The 15,431-nt window shown below is 34.0% G+C and overlaps 1 protein-coding gene across 9 annotated transcripts in view; it reads left to right on the top strand.

Moving 5' to 3' along the window:
- Positions 1-15,431, top strand: part of Osbpl9 (oxysterol binding protein like 9) — a 144,819-nt gene that overhangs the window by 83,755 nt on the left and 45,633 nt on the right. For 5 of the 9 annotated variants that reach the window (XM_047549378.1, XM_047549369.1, XM_047549407.1 and 2 more), the window contains 4 exons: positions 7,381-7,449; positions 12,549-12,644; positions 13,675-13,722; positions 14,529-14,558. In XM_047549378.1, the coding sequence (XP_047405334.1) occupies positions 7,381-7,449; positions 12,549-12,644; positions 13,675-13,722; positions 14,529-14,558 (243 nt within the window). The remainder of the gene's footprint in view (positions 1-7,380; positions 7,450-12,548; positions 12,645-13,674; positions 13,723-14,528; positions 14,559-15,431) is intronic. The other 4 variants (XM_047549388.1, XM_047549425.1, XM_047549417.1 and 1 more) reach the window with 1 other exon arrangement.

Below are 15,431 nucleotides of genomic sequence, written 5' to 3'. Positions count from 1 at the left end.
TTGTATCCCCAGGGCCTTGTCCCTAATCCAGTGCTTGGTTTTGCTGGAACAGAAAGGTGTGATGATACCACTGCTCACCTGTCATAAGGGTCACCCCTGACACCCCTAAAACAGAAGACAGATTGTCAAGAGAAAAGCCTAACAGATTTGTTTAAGTTTTACAAGTTGGGAGAGCTTTCATAGTGAATACCTAAAGACCCAGGGAAAACTTTTTTTTAGGTGAAGAATAGACAACTGTGTAGAATGTGGTTGAACAAAAAGGTGTACGACCTAATGTAATAAGTTGAATGAGTGAAACCCAGCAAAGGCCTGTCGAGTCATATTATTCTCTGCCTCAGAATAACGTTCCTTCATCCTTGGTGATGGGGCAGGACCCTTTCCAAAATGAGGGTCAGAAGATTTCTTTGTGCGTAGTGTCTACACACAAAGTGGGAGTATATTTCTAGGTGTTATAGCTGGCTTTGGGAGAGAGGTTCTAGTTTCTCAGCCAGCCTTGAGAGAGAAAGTATAGCAGGAAAAAAAAGTCAGAAGTTTAGAAAGAGACTTTGCTTCTGAGACCCTTCCAGTGTCCTACAGTTGAAAGATCCATATTTTGGGATATTTTTCTGAGTTCCAGTAGCACATAGTAGGTGTTTTAACAGATGCTTGTTAGATGACCAAAATATGAGAAATAATACCATAAATATGCAAATTTTTAACTCAGTTGTACTGACTCAATTTTTCCTTTTGAGTTAATAATGTCATTAAATTCCCTGGTTGCCACCAGACTGGAAAGACAGGGGGACTGAAGGTTTCAGAAACAGTGTTATAAGTAGTGGGCAGATTACAAATATCCCTCGCCCTCAAATCTGTATGTCCTCTAATATAGTTGGAATAATGCTAAGATCTAGCACAGTTTGGTTCTGGTGTGCTGGTTAATATCACAGGAAAAAGCTTGCTGATGGTGAGAGAATTCAGGGCAGTTACTTGGAAGGCATGGCCATAATAATCATTCAATAAATATTTGTGTCATGAATGAGTGGTAATGGTTCATCTGGTTTCTGCATGCATGTGCTTGAGAGAGTGAGTGCACTAATCCCTCCTATCTTAAATTTCATTTATTTCTGGAGGCACCTTTTAGAACTTGGCTTCATTACTATATTGACTGAGGAACTTATTTTTTTTTTCTAAATTGTGCCACTTCAACCAAGTTTTATTCTGCTTACCCTATTATTTGTTTGCATTCTCTGCGTTCCAGAGAATGTTTTAAAATCTTGATTGCTTTAGGCTTTCTCTCTTAGTTTCTAGGTTACACTATATTATATGGTAGTTGGCTTGAGTTTTAACAATTCTTTGTCATACCAATGAGGATGTAGTTGTAATTGGAACCAATAAGTTCTCACTGTCTATTTAAATGAAAATAATTTTATTTTCAAAGATGAATAAGTAGACTCCAGAGGTATTTACTCTCTGGGTGAATAAGTTGTTTACCTGGAGATATTGTTTTCGCAGAATCCTGGAAGTGGAAGAGATCTTAAATGTTCAAGTTCAGAATTCAGTCTCTGCCTTTTTTTTTCCCTTTACAATAGTGGATAAAAGAGTCTCTCAGAAGCCAAATGATTTGTTCAAGGTCACACAGGAGGGGCCTTCCTTACTAGGACTTAATCCTAGATGATGCTGGCTTTGTGTCAAGGTGCTACTCTGGTGAATCTCCCATCCATTGCTTCTTAAATCCCAGTACTTTTTCCAGTTCAGTACTAATTTTGATTTCCTTCAAAGTCAGCATCCAGATCTGAAAAATACCATCTTATATGTCTTTAAGAGAATGTTGTTCCTCATTTGATCTTGTGATTTTTTTAACCTCTCTTTGAGGTTATATATCCTTCAGTCTGGGAGTATATCTTTTCTGGTTATTCTCCACTTTCTTACAAATTCGTTTTCTGCTCTTTGTTCTTCTCCAAGAGTCTGAACTTGACAGCCTGTATCACATGGGGTTCTTTGTCCTCAGGGTTTTGTTTGGGTTTAGTCAATGGGTGGCAGTAACAGAAGATGGAAGGTATTTAAAAAAAAAAAAAAAAAAAAAAGAGAACCTTTGTAGTATTTATTCCCACTGCTCCTTCCCTGCTTGATGCAGTTTTAGCAGTGATTGTCCTATAGCTGTAGTGTCTACTGAGTAGCTCCTCCTGTGATTGACCCACGGTAACATTATTCCTTGCTCCTTCAGAATAGGAGTAGTAAAGGATTCCTGCTGCTCCCTATTCTTGGGGTCCTCAGCATCCCTTGTTTCCTTAGCCCTTCCCTCACTTCTGTAAACAGTCACTTTATTAAAGAAATGTTCAAACACCTCATCAGTTAGTGCTGTTTCCTGCCATGGCCCACTGCTATTATATTCTTCCCCTTGTCTCTCCAAGTCCTGCACTCTCAAATGCTACCTCTCAGAAATCTTTCTTATCCTTATAACTTTCTCCTTTAAATCTTCTAATGTCTTTCTCTTATTTATTTTACCTTGCTCAAATCAGTTATTTGTAGACGGATGTGTCTGCTTCACCTTGGCATCCCCCAACATGGGAGATGCCCAATGAAAAAGTAACTATTGTAACACTGAATTGTACACCCAGAGTAGTATGTGTAAAAATGTGCTCATAAGATTTGGCAAGAGAATGAGCTTTTAGAGGGATGAGAATGATTGTCATTGCCTGATCTTCTTTCCTCATTGTATTGCCATTTATTTCTATAATCTTTTCTCTAATTTTTTTTCTTAAAATCTTTGTTAGCCTTAAAAAAATTCAGCGTTCATACTTGTGATATAGTAAATCTTTTATAATAACTAAATAAATGATTTGTGATTTTTTTCATGAATACTTTGGTTTATAATCTGCAAGAACTTCTGGTTCTTTGATGCTTTTTTTTTTTTGGTATGGGGAATTGAACTTAGGGGCACTCAACCACTGAACCACATCCTCAGCTCTATTTTGTATTTTATTTACAGACAGGGTCTCACTGAGTTGCTTAGTGCCTCACTGTTGCTGAGGCTGATTTTGAGTTGCTGGGATTATAGGTGTGCAGGATTAGGTCTGGCTCCTTGAAACTTTTTTTGTTTAAATAGTAGTAGGGAGCTGAGGTTGTAGGTCAGTGATAAAGCACTTGCCTAACATGTGTGAGGCGGTTCAATCCCCAGTACCACACATACACACAAAACAAACAAACAAAAAAACCGAAAACCTAACAGGCATATTGCAGGTCATTCACAGATTTTTGTTGTTGTCGAATATTTGGTATAAAGCAAGCCCTAACCTAAGGAATACAGTAGGAACAGAACAGAACAAAGTCCTAGTCTCATGAACTTTATATTCTATCCTGTTTCCAGATCATCTTGATAGGTTTCTGACAATATTTAAACTAAATCAGGGTACTTTGTATACACGTTTAATAACTTTAGCAAAAATGTGCCTGTGTTTCCTTCTGACATTCGTTGGCAGCTAAAATCAGCTATATGGACAGCTTTGGCATATGTAATTTTAAGGGATAAAGTGCCAGAACAATTGTAGAACCACCTGTTCTTTTCAGTTCAGGATTGTTTTTGTTTTGATTATGTGAAATATAAGCCTTATTTTAGTCAGACTCCTTTGTCATGTTAACTCTCCTTTGGCATTAATTTGTCGATTTTTACATTTGCCATATAAGATAGATCCAGTCTTGTTAGATAAATCAGGTCTTGTTTTGGAAAATACAATTCTGTAGTTATTTCAAGACCTGAACTAACTACTAAAATAATAAAGATTTCCATGTTTAATTTCTCCTAGTTATACATAGAATAGATTTCCTAAAAACTTTCCTGAAACATTTATATTTGATAGATGGTTAAAAATAGACTCTCTAAAGTGTTTTAATGACTGTTAATCTGAGGTTGGGGAAGATTTTTTTGTTTTTAATCCCACTCAGTTTAATTCAGATACAAGAATGATACGAGAAAGATTTTGCAAATTGCCTGATTAGCTAAAGTGTTTCAGAAGAAACACTTTGGTTGATTGCCAAATACCACATGGTCAGAACAGTACTTTGTTAGGTGGTATGATGTAGATGTTTTTGTTCTTCTCGAGATTGCTTTCTTAAATGTTGAGTCATGCTCATGTTGGCAGGAAGGGTGTGGAAAAGAAGTTAGGTATTATGCTTTGTTTCACCAGCCATTTTTCTTCCCAGCATTTCATTTATTTCAATTTAGTGGTGATTGCTGAGTTTTAAGTACTTTTTTACTACCTTGTGCTTTACCTTTAAATGATGTTATTACTGGGGCTTTAGCTCAGTGATAGATCACTTGCCTGGAATGCCTGAAATTTTTTATATTATATTTTATTTTGCTTGGAAAGGCATCTGAGCAGTGTCAGTATTGCCACATTTATTCCTTTAACAGGAAAATGTATACTTACAAAGAAGTTGGACAACATGAATATATATAGCAGAAGAAACTAAGAGTCTCTTAAATGTCCCCAGTCCTCAATCCCACTGCTCTGGAGTAAACAGTATTTCATGTTTTGGTTCATGTGTTTTATTTCAGGATGTGTGTGTGTGTGTGTGTGTGTGTGTGTGTAAAAACCTTTTAAAAATGCATCTTCTAGTATTTAAAATAGCTTTCTAAAAATGCAGCTTTAATATTACTTGTGTCTCTAGTATTATGTAAGCACTCAGTTATTATCAATTGACTTGAATTCTGGAATTTTTTATTTCTATAATTTGCTTTTTGCATTCAGAGACTGTAAACTCATGTTTTATTTTCGTTTTTTTTTCTTTAAAGGTAATTTGTTGCATCTGAATACTTGGAATCTTAATGATTTTCATGATATTTATATATTGAAAATGCTAGTTACATCTTATGATAGAGGGTAACCAGGTAATTTATTGTTCAAATGGGGGCACTTTTGAGAGTGGAGGAGGCTGCTAATAATGTCTAATAAGTAGGCATAAAGACTGTCCTAGGCAAATGTATGTGTGTGGTCATCCTATGTATAGACTTCAGGTTTTTGTTTGTTTTATTTATTTAGTTGGTTTTTATACAGTCTTATTGAATAAATTAGGAGAATCTTAAAAAACAAAACAAAAAAACCAGAAGAAGCTACCAGTGATTTCCATAGAGGAAAATACTACAAATCTCAGAATTCTGTTGTTCAGTTGCTTGAGCAACCAAATCACTTTATGGAGTCAATGCTGATTTTTGTTTCCTAAGTCAAAGGGTTACATAAGAGTTTCAGCAATAGATGAAGAGTTAAGAGTTATGCTAAGACTTGGTTATGATTGAAATTCATGAATTTTAGTGCTAGTATGTGTACCTCATTTCTATCTGGCAAAGCAACCTTTTTCTGTCACAATTCTAAGTGAGCAATTCAGATTTGTTTAGTAGATTTTTTAATTTTTTTAAACGGGGGATTGAACACAGGGTCACTCAACCACTGAGCCACATCCCCGGCCCTTGTATTTTATTTAGAGAAAGGGTCTCACTGAGTTGCTTAGCGCCTCACCACTGCCGAGGCTGGTTTTGAACTCTTGATCCTCCTGCCTAGGCCTGCCCCTGGGATTACAGGTGTGTGCCTCTGTGCCCAGTTGTTTAGTAGGTTTTTTAAAAAATAGAAATAGCTATCTATAAACTGTTTTCTTTGTAAATTTAAATCAAAAAGCAATTCTAGTTTTTCAAGAGTTGATACTCTTAAGGAAAAATAGACTTTCTTTACACTGTTTGACTGTCATTTTCCGAGGTAATAATTAAATACAATTTACTTTTGTGGTTTAGGTAAAATAACCAGTACTTTTCTGTATTGGATTCTTTTTTTCATCTAATTTCCAGACTCTGTTTGTTTCACCACTCGTTTTCTCTGTTGCTCATAACCTTATTTTATTACTATCATCTATTATCTTCTTTAGCGTTCATCAACTTACTGTTTCATTTCCTATTTAAGGAGATGCTAAATACAATTTAACTTATGCTTTTATCCTTTTCTTGATTGTATATCTCTGAAAAATTGCATGTGGTTTACAGTACTGTCTGATTATTATCTCTTTTTTTTGAAGTTCAACCGATATCCTTCATGACTTCTATATGTCAGACACTGTGTAGAGTTTGGGATTTTAGTGGTGAATACAGGTTTTCTAAGGCTCCAAATTATAAAGGATAGTAGAATACCTATTATTGTATTACTTTACACATATTTTTCACATTCCATTTATCCAGAAACCTTGAATAATTTGTTATTATATCATCTTATTGAGAAAAAGGAGAAAGAGAAAGCGACTTGGCTAGATCACACAGGTAATTTATTAGGAAGTTGCAGATTCCTAATGCAAACTAGATCAATCCTTAAAGCTTGTGCTCATTTTGCTATATCAGACTCCTTGAGGCAATTTTCAAGTTACATTTTAGAACCCTTATACAAACCCTTTTGTAATTTAATAGAAAAGTATAATATATTTGAAGCCAGAGGACTAGGTTAGAATCCCTGTTTTTAAAAAAAATTCCAACTGGAAGCTTTGAGTAATAAGCAGTATCTGTCTACTATGTTGTGATGATGGAAGGAGAAAGTGCAAAGAGTATAGAAGGATGTCTTATACTCTGAAAATTTCAAATATATCTTAACTATCCATGGTGAATCCATGGTGTTAGAACTGCTCACTCAGCTATGGGAAATTTTGGAGCTCACCTTTTAGGGCATTCTTGGAAAACCTGGCAGTTGTTGGTAATATACCTAGAGCTACTCTATTGATAATAGAGGATTTAATTTGAAGCTTGGATTATCAGGACACTGACTTACATGGAAAGTACTTTCCTGAAGGTACTATGGAGAAAAAGATTTAATACTAGGCTCAATTTTATGCATATTTTAAAATTATAATCTTCATTCCAAATGAATTGATATTTGAGTATTAATCTTTAGTATTAAAATTAGGTAGAAATTCTTTCCCTCAGAATTTCTCTGTATCTGTAATTCCTGTTTTTCCTTTAGCCGAAGTAGATAAATCTTAGGGATAAATAGGGATTATAAATATTTCAAAATGTTCAGTTATCCAGGGGAATCATATATTAGCAAGCCTCACTTAAAATCGTGGTCTTATTAATAGTTCTGATTTTTATAACAGATTTTTTTCATCATTAAACCAACTTTTAAGCCATCTGATAGGGCGACAGCATGGTATATTTCTTTAAAAATTTGATTTGCTAACTTAAATTTTGAAGGGACAGAAAAGCCATTAAGTTTGGCATATGGTATGTTTGTTTTTAACTTGTCACTTGCTGCTTATGTACCTACTTTTCCTCTGTATAGTTACAGATTTTCTCTTATTCCTTTACTTGATTATTGATTTCAGACTCACAGCATGGTAACTTTCTATTCTCTCTTTTCCTTACCTTTATGGAAGATCAGTACTACACTTGCTTTTTTCCAGTCTTCTGGTATCTCTCCAGTTCTTGAATTTTCAAAAATAATTGTAAGTGATTCAATTGTAAGTATACCCTATACTTCTTTGATTGGATGAAAGCTTATTTGTGATGCATGTCATCTCAAATTGCTAATTGTTAACAGAAACTTTACAAATAACTTACATTTTAATCAAAATGACATTCTTGTAAAGTTATCACTAAATATAGGGTATGTTTTTGCTAACTTTAAGAATTCATCTACTTTTGTCCATATCCATGTCATTTATTTTTTTACTGGGGTTGTTTTCCTTGGTATTTTTCATTTGTTGAATTTTTAAGCTGTTTTTTTTTTTTTTTTCTTTTATAGTTCTACTACTGACAACTTACCCTGTTTTCTTATTATTCTAAAGTTTCTGTGAGAAAGTATTTTCCTTCCTCTTTTTGCAACATATTTTTATCATATACAATTTTGTCCTGTTTAAGAGAAAGTACTGCACACAGGGTACTTAGTCCTTTTAAGTTTTTACTGAGAAGTAAGATTTGATATGAACACTTGCACTCATTAAATTTTATTTATTTATTTATTTATTGGTACTGGGGATTGATCCCAGGGGCACTTTACCACTGAGCTACATCTCCAGGTTTTTTTGCTTGTTTGTTTTTTGAGATGGGTCTTGTTAAGTTGCTGAGACTGGCCTTGAATGTGTGTCATCCTCCTGCCTCAGCCTCCCTAATAGCTGGGATTAGTGAGGTGCACCATGGCAGCTTGCTTGTGAAATTCTTTTTACAATATTATTACTAAGCCTTCCTGTTGTTACACAAGTTACTCATAAATTTCTTAATTTCCTGATTCTGATCTCAAGAAGACCCTAAACTACCTTTGACCATGTTTACCTCCAATGTTCATTTCTCTTCCTCTGTCAGCAGGAATTAGTTAAAAAGCTTTTACTGCCTGACTCAAAATTTGTTTCCTGTGCAGTTTTACTAAGGGAGTGTCCAAAGTAGCTACTTCCCTTGCAGTACCTTTTTTTTTTTTTTTAAAGTATACAGTTGAAATAGTGCTTAATGTCCCAGGTAAAGTAGTTAACAGGAATTGGTTTAATTTTAATGATTTGTCATCTTTTAAGTCCTTTCTGAGAAAAATGGTTCCTTGTAAATTGTGCTTAATGTGTGTTTCTCTTTTTCTCTCTGTTAAACTGGATGCATAGATCATGACTGATAAAGAATTACCTGTTATTCATCTTGCCTGTTTTTATTTTAGCTTTCTTTTTTAGCAAAGTACTCTTGAAAGCTAGAGACTTTTCCTTTTAGCATACTTACTACATAAATGGGTTTTTTCTTTACATATATTTCTAATTTTTATGGTTCAATTGAAATTTAAATCTATTGAAATTTCTCTAGCTCAGTTTCTTGTTATATGAAGAAAATCTGTATTTATTTCCCTATAATTGCAGTGTTTAAACTTTAAGTGAATCCCTACAGAAATTTTCACGTTGTAGACCATGACACAAATTAGGGAGCAGACCTCTTTCTTTGGTCCTGCTTATCAACAGTAACATAATCACTTCAGTTACTGCTGAAGGACATGGATAGAGTAGAAAAGGAAGGAGGGGACAGAGAAAGGGAAAGAGAATTAGAACAGAAAGGCAAGAGAAACTAGGAAGAAGGGGTCATGGAAGATGGTATCGTGGCATTGAGTTGCCTGTTGCTGCAGCCATTGCCACATACATTCAGTTAACACTGAGCTAGCATTGGAGAACACAGTAATGAATGAATGGCACAATACCTGCCCTTCTTATAATCCTCAGAGAAGTCAACCATTAAGTGTAACCATAAAATGTGACCAATGTTAGATAGGGTACATGCAGAGTATTAAAATGTGTGCCTGCTTAACTCCTTATTCTCAAGAAGTATGTAGTATGTAGTCACATAGTCCTTCCCTGTTCTCAGTTCTTTTCAGAGAAAGACAGAACACCCTCAATGTGATAAAGGATTGTATAAGTCCTGTTTAAAAACAAAATTCCATTGAAAAGGATTAGTATGACTAAGTGTAGTGCCTCAGTGTTCTTAATGTTGAATGGAAAGAGGAACAGATAATACAAGACAGTTCTTATGAAATAGTCTCTATCATCTCCAGAGATACTCAAGTGAAGACTAGATGACTCAAAGACATTATAAAAGTAACTTCCGTGAATGGGAAGTTGGAGTAGGTGACTGATATATAATGAAACTTGTGATACTTTTCCCTAGTGTATTCTTACTAGAGAAAACAGTTTATTTAGTATAAATTTTGTACATAAAGTTTATATGTGTTATTTTATCCATTGTGGATGGGTTAACTTATAGATTTTGTGAGTACATGCAGTATTTATGGATGTTAGGCCAGTTCTGAGATTTTGTGCTGATAATTGTTATAAAACTTCCCATTGTATATTACCTAAATTAAAATGGTTTGGTGAGTAGATCTTTGATATGGATGTTGTAAAGCATGTGGTTTACTCCTAAGTAAAAGAAAGTTATGGAAGACTATTCAGATGCAAGACTGAGAGGAGAGCCAAATGAGTTTCTTATGATTCTAGCAACATCAAAGGGTCATTTTTAAATAATTAATTTAGATGGGGTTCAGATTGAGGTAATTTAAATCTGTTTCTATTTATTCCTAGAAGATTTTTAATCCAATAGTGATTTGTACAATAGGATATGTTAATTAGACTTTTATAGGGTAATTCTAAATGACTTCAGAAGGGAAGAGCCTTAAAGTTCCTATTTCTTCTCTCATGTAGATGCTTCACCTTTTATTCACTTATGAATGTGTTGTTGACCTTTTAAAGGATTTAGCAAGAATGATGTATTTAGCTGATTTTAATTGGTTCTTGGTAGTTAAATTATTGATAATTATGTTATAATATTCTATGAAACAAAACAAAAGCCAGATGAAGCATTCCATCTAATTTTTCTGTGGCATGATAACATGGAAAGAAAATAGCTCCCTTTTACTGTAGAGGTTATGAAATGTTATTTATTTGTCCTTGCTTTTCTATATCTCTGTTATATTCTAAAAATCAAATGTTTCTAATAGGAAGTTCTTTAGATTATCTTTTTTTAAAAAATGAAGATCTTTAACCACATTTTATAAATATATCTGGATCGTCCGTACATTAAATTGTAATAAATACTTTGTTTTTTAATATATAATATCACTTAAATACTGGTTCAAGCATTTTTTTTTTACAGGTATGTGAAAAAACAAGTAGGCAGATTTATCACCTTTGAAAATCAGAAGATACGTTTTTTTTTTTTTTCCCCACCATCTTCTTAACAGGACTAGTAAAATTCTAAATTTTGGTTTAGAATTCGAATTTTAGTTTGAGAATAACAACAATAGCAAGAGTAATAATTGCTTGTGTTGGCTGTCATTTTCTTTGTCAGATGTAGTAGTTGCCAGACTAATATTAGGAGGAGGAGGTGGTAAGAAGACAAGGTTAGAGAGCCATGGTACCTTGTTAGGGACTGAACTGAAATTAGAAATTAGGTTTGCCAGTCCACCTTCTTTTCTATAAGACTTTACCATCTCAGTGTTTTGAGATAATGGCTGTGAAATGCTTTAATAATAATAATAATGGAAGTGTTATATGTGCAAAGATGAGGTATTGCTGTCATATAAACTTTAGCTTCATTTTACTAACGTGGGGAATGTGAAAATGAGCATATGCTTTGGCCAAAGGCAGGGAAGATAAGAAAAGGTCAACTTTGAGATAGGTATACTGAGCTGCTACAGTTAAGTATACAGTTATGTGGTTGGGATTGGTAGGATTGGACTCTTTATTTATTTATTTTTTGGGGGGATCCTGGGGATTAAACTCAGAAGCTCTACCATTGAGCTACTGGAGGTACTATAACCCCAGTCCTTTTTTTTTTTTTTTTTTTTTTTATTTGGAGACAGGGCCTCATTAAGTTGCTGAGGCTGGCCTGGAACTTGTGATCCTCCTGCCTCAGCCCTCAAGTCCTTGGGATTACAGGCATGTGCTGCCAAGCCTGGCTTGTGTGTGTTAGGATTCTGGCAGTAGTATAGTTCCTTATCCTTATTCCCCTGTTTAACTACATGACAACTGGACATGCGTATTTGGTAAGCTGGTAATGTTGTTTTCTCCAGCTGTTTTGTTTTTCTACACCTAGGATTAAAGGGTTTTTCAGTCAGAGATGATTAAGAACTCAAATTTCTTTTGAGTGAAGTTAAATCGTAGGAATCCTGTGCTCTCCTGGAACTTAGTTTATGTGACAAAAAGGAGGACATACCATGGCTGAATTTTTAAACTGAGAAATAAGTGGGTCTTCTAAATAAATAAACATTTATACCATGTCCAGAGTGTAGTGTTCGTGCCAAGAGCGAAAGTAAGTAGGGAACTTGAATAGGAGAGAAGTTTTGTCACTTTCATTTAGAAAGGGGCATGTTAGAAGAGGTGAGAATTTTAAGGTTCTTTTTGTTTGTTTGTTTGTTTGTTTGTTTGTTTTTTAATAGAATAACCTTTAAAATTTTTTTTAGTTGTAGATAGACACAATACCTTTATTTTATTTATTTATTTATATTATTTTATTTATTTTTTTGTGGTGCTGAGGATGGAACCCAGTGCCTCACATGTGCTAGGCAAGGTCTCAACCACAGAGCTACAAGCCTTAGCCCCTAAAGTTCTGTTTTTAATAAAGTACACAGGAGAAAAACTGCAGAGCTGATGTAGAAGGTTAAGGAATGGGAAAACTAAACCGAATATGAAGTTCAGATTAAGGGAATAGAGGAATGAACTGAACAAAAAAAAATGGGAATATAGTATTCTGTGTAGTTTTTATGTTTCTTTAGCTAATTCACTGTTGTTCTGGTGGTGAGTGAGAGCCAGTTATGGGGTAGAAAAAAAGTTGATTCTGAAGAGCAGGGTAAATCTTCATTTTGGCATTAGCACATGTAATTGATGAGACAAGAGTAGTGCTTGAGGTTGATGAAGGAAGTTTTGCCACTATTTTTGGAGAATTTAGTTAACAAATACTTGTGTAAAAGTACTTTTTCTTTTTTAAAAAATTGAAATGTCTTCATTTATGAAGGTTGAAGTATTTTATTTCTATTAACCATTGCTTGAATACTGTTAGGTTTATTGCAAGTTTTATTTTTCTCTAGGGTTTGGATTCAGGATTTGTTCCTAGTGTCCAAGACTTTGACAAGAAACTGACAGAGGCAGATGCTTACCTACAAATCTTGATAGAACAACTAAAGGTATGACATTAGTTTATATGTTGAATTGATATAAAGAAATAGTGTTACTGAGCCTGATTTTGAGCAAAAACTCTTTCTTGCTATAAATATACAGTCCTCATGTGATTCTTTAGCAGTTTTTAAAGCTGACTTATTCAAAGATCTTTATATCAAACCTAATTATATTGGTAAAGAGCATATTTACATAATTTTTTGTGTCATTAAGGGTAAAGGTAAATATCTAGATGTAATTAGAGGGAAATATCTAGATGTAATTAGAGGGAAATAAGGCTTGTCTTATCTTAGATTCATGTTCTGTTTAAAATTTCTATGAAACTGGTAAGTTTTAATGACTCAATTTCTCTCTCTTTCTCTCTCTCTCTCTCTCTTCTTTCTTTCTGGTACTGGGGATTGAACCCAGTCCTGCTTAAGCACTGAGTCACATCACCAGCTTGTTTTACATTTATTTGGAGACCGGGTCTCCCTCAGTTGCTTCGGGCCTCACTAAGATGCTGAGGCTGGCTTTGAACTCACAATCGACCTGCCTTAGCCTCCTGAGTCGCTGGGTTTACAGGCATGTGCCACAGTGCCCAGCTTAGTGGCTCAATTTCTAAAATCTTTTTTTTTAATTTTAGGGAGAAGTGTAGGTGAGTCAGCCTATCCATCTCCATTATCATTGCTTAGTAAATTATTTCCTTCATTTCCTACTTTAAAATGAATTAAAAGCAGGGGTCTTAGGAAGAAAAGGAGTATTGCTAAACTTGGAGACAAAAACTTCTTTGAGTTTGAATTGATACTTTTAAGTTCTTAAGAGTAGTGTGTTTTCTCTGTAATTCTACCTGAGTGGTTGACTTTAACTATTTACAGTCATTCACCCAATAGAACATGACTTGATACAATGCCAAAAATATATACTGTGTTGAAAATGTATATAAATCATCTGTGCAAGAAGTACATTTATAACTAAAGTTTGCTTTTCCGTGTTTAGGAAATGTACACAGTATACTAAATGGATTGATGTTATAACCTGTTTTTCTTCTTAATCCTATAGCTTTTTGATGACAAGCTTCAAAACTGTAAAGATGATGAACAGAGAAAGGTAACTTAAATAAACATGATTTTGACTTTAAAAAACCTTTTGGAGAAACAACAACAGTACAACAATATTTTGACTATTATAACAGTATTACTGACTTATTGGATAGTACTGTCAATGAACCTTATGGGAATTCTAGTGAATTTTTGTTATAGTTGTGTAATTAAAAAATTAATGTATAAAATTGTAATGTAATTCCCTTTTTTTAAGGTACTTAGTGTGTTCTTTCCATATATAATGTGTTGAAGGCAGAAAGTTATTTTATTAAATATGCATGTGATCACTTCAGATACTGATAAACCAGTAAGCAAGAATTGTCAGGGACTTGGGTTGTGGCTCAGTGGTAGAGGGCTCACCCAGCATTCGTGAGGCCCTGGGTTCGATCCTCAGCACCACATAAAAAGAAAATAAAGGTATTATAATGTCTACCTACAATTAAAAAAATATTTGTCAGAACAGGCAAGTGACATATAAGGAAACAGGTGCTTTAATTATAGTTCTTACTGTTCTTCCCACCTTTGGATTTCTGACATCTACTTTGTAGTTTACATATTGTTTTCTCTCTCTCACTCTCTCTCTCTCTTTTTTTTTGAAATCACATGAATTCCATTTTAAGAGGGCTTAATCCATAAAATGTCTGGAGTTTTTAATTTAAATGTTGGATTTAATACTTTCTTTATAATTTTACATTTGCTTAAAATAATACATTTCTAGTAAAATTCTTTAAATGACTCATCAGCAAAAAAAAAACCCCAAACCAATATCTCTTTATGCTTCTGATTATTTTTGTTTAAATATATTTTTCACAGAAAATTGAGACTCTCAAAGAGACAACAAATGTAAGTTGTTATGTGTTTGATAAACTGTATTGTAAGGTGCTATAAATGTTATCTTTGTGTTAAGAACAATTGAGGTTTTAGTTTTTATGAATATTTATAGGGGTGTTTAAGAATTATATTACCATCCAGAGTAATTTAAACTAATAAAATAATCTCTGTAATTGAAATTGACTTAATGTACCATATTTTATCTGTTTCTGGTCTTGTCTGAGATCCTTGGATAAAAGGTATCATATAATCAATAGTGCAGGTTGAGTATCTTTTATATGAAATGCTTGGGACCAGAAGTAGTTCTAATTTTGGGTATTTTTGGATTTGAGAATATTTTCACACAAATAATAGGAGATACCTTGATGAGATATCTCAGATACAAACATAAATCATTTATGTTTTATATATACCTCATACACATAGCTTGAAGGTAATTTTTAAAAATATTTTTAGCGTGCCTGTGTTTTGACTATGATCTGTCATGTAAGGTCAAGTATGGAATTTTATACTCAGGCATCCTGTCAGCATTCAAAAAGTTACAGAATTTTTATTTTTTTGGGTAACAGGGATTGAATTGAGGGGCACTTAACCACTGAGCCACATCTCCAGCCCTATTTTATATTTTATTTAGAAACAGGGTCTCACTAAGTTGCTTAGTGCCTTGCTGTTGCTGAGGCTGGCTGTGAACTCCAGATCCTCTTGCTTCGGCCTCCCGGTCTGCTGGGATTACAGGCGTGTGCCACTGTACCCACCTAGATTTTAGATTTATTTTTGGATTAGGAATACTCAACCTATGTATACTCTCTTGTAAATAAAATATATTGAGATTCAATTTATATAATGTAATGGCCTTCTGAAATTGCCTGACAGACTAATTAGATT

Source organism: Sciurus carolinensis, chromosome 1, assembly GCF_902686445.1.
Source record: "Sciurus carolinensis chromosome 1, mSciCar1.2, whole genome shotgun sequence".
NCBI lineage: Eukaryota > Metazoa > Chordata > Mammalia > Rodentia > Sciuridae > Sciurus > Sciurus carolinensis.
This window is presented reverse-complemented; position numbering and strand designations above follow the sequence as displayed.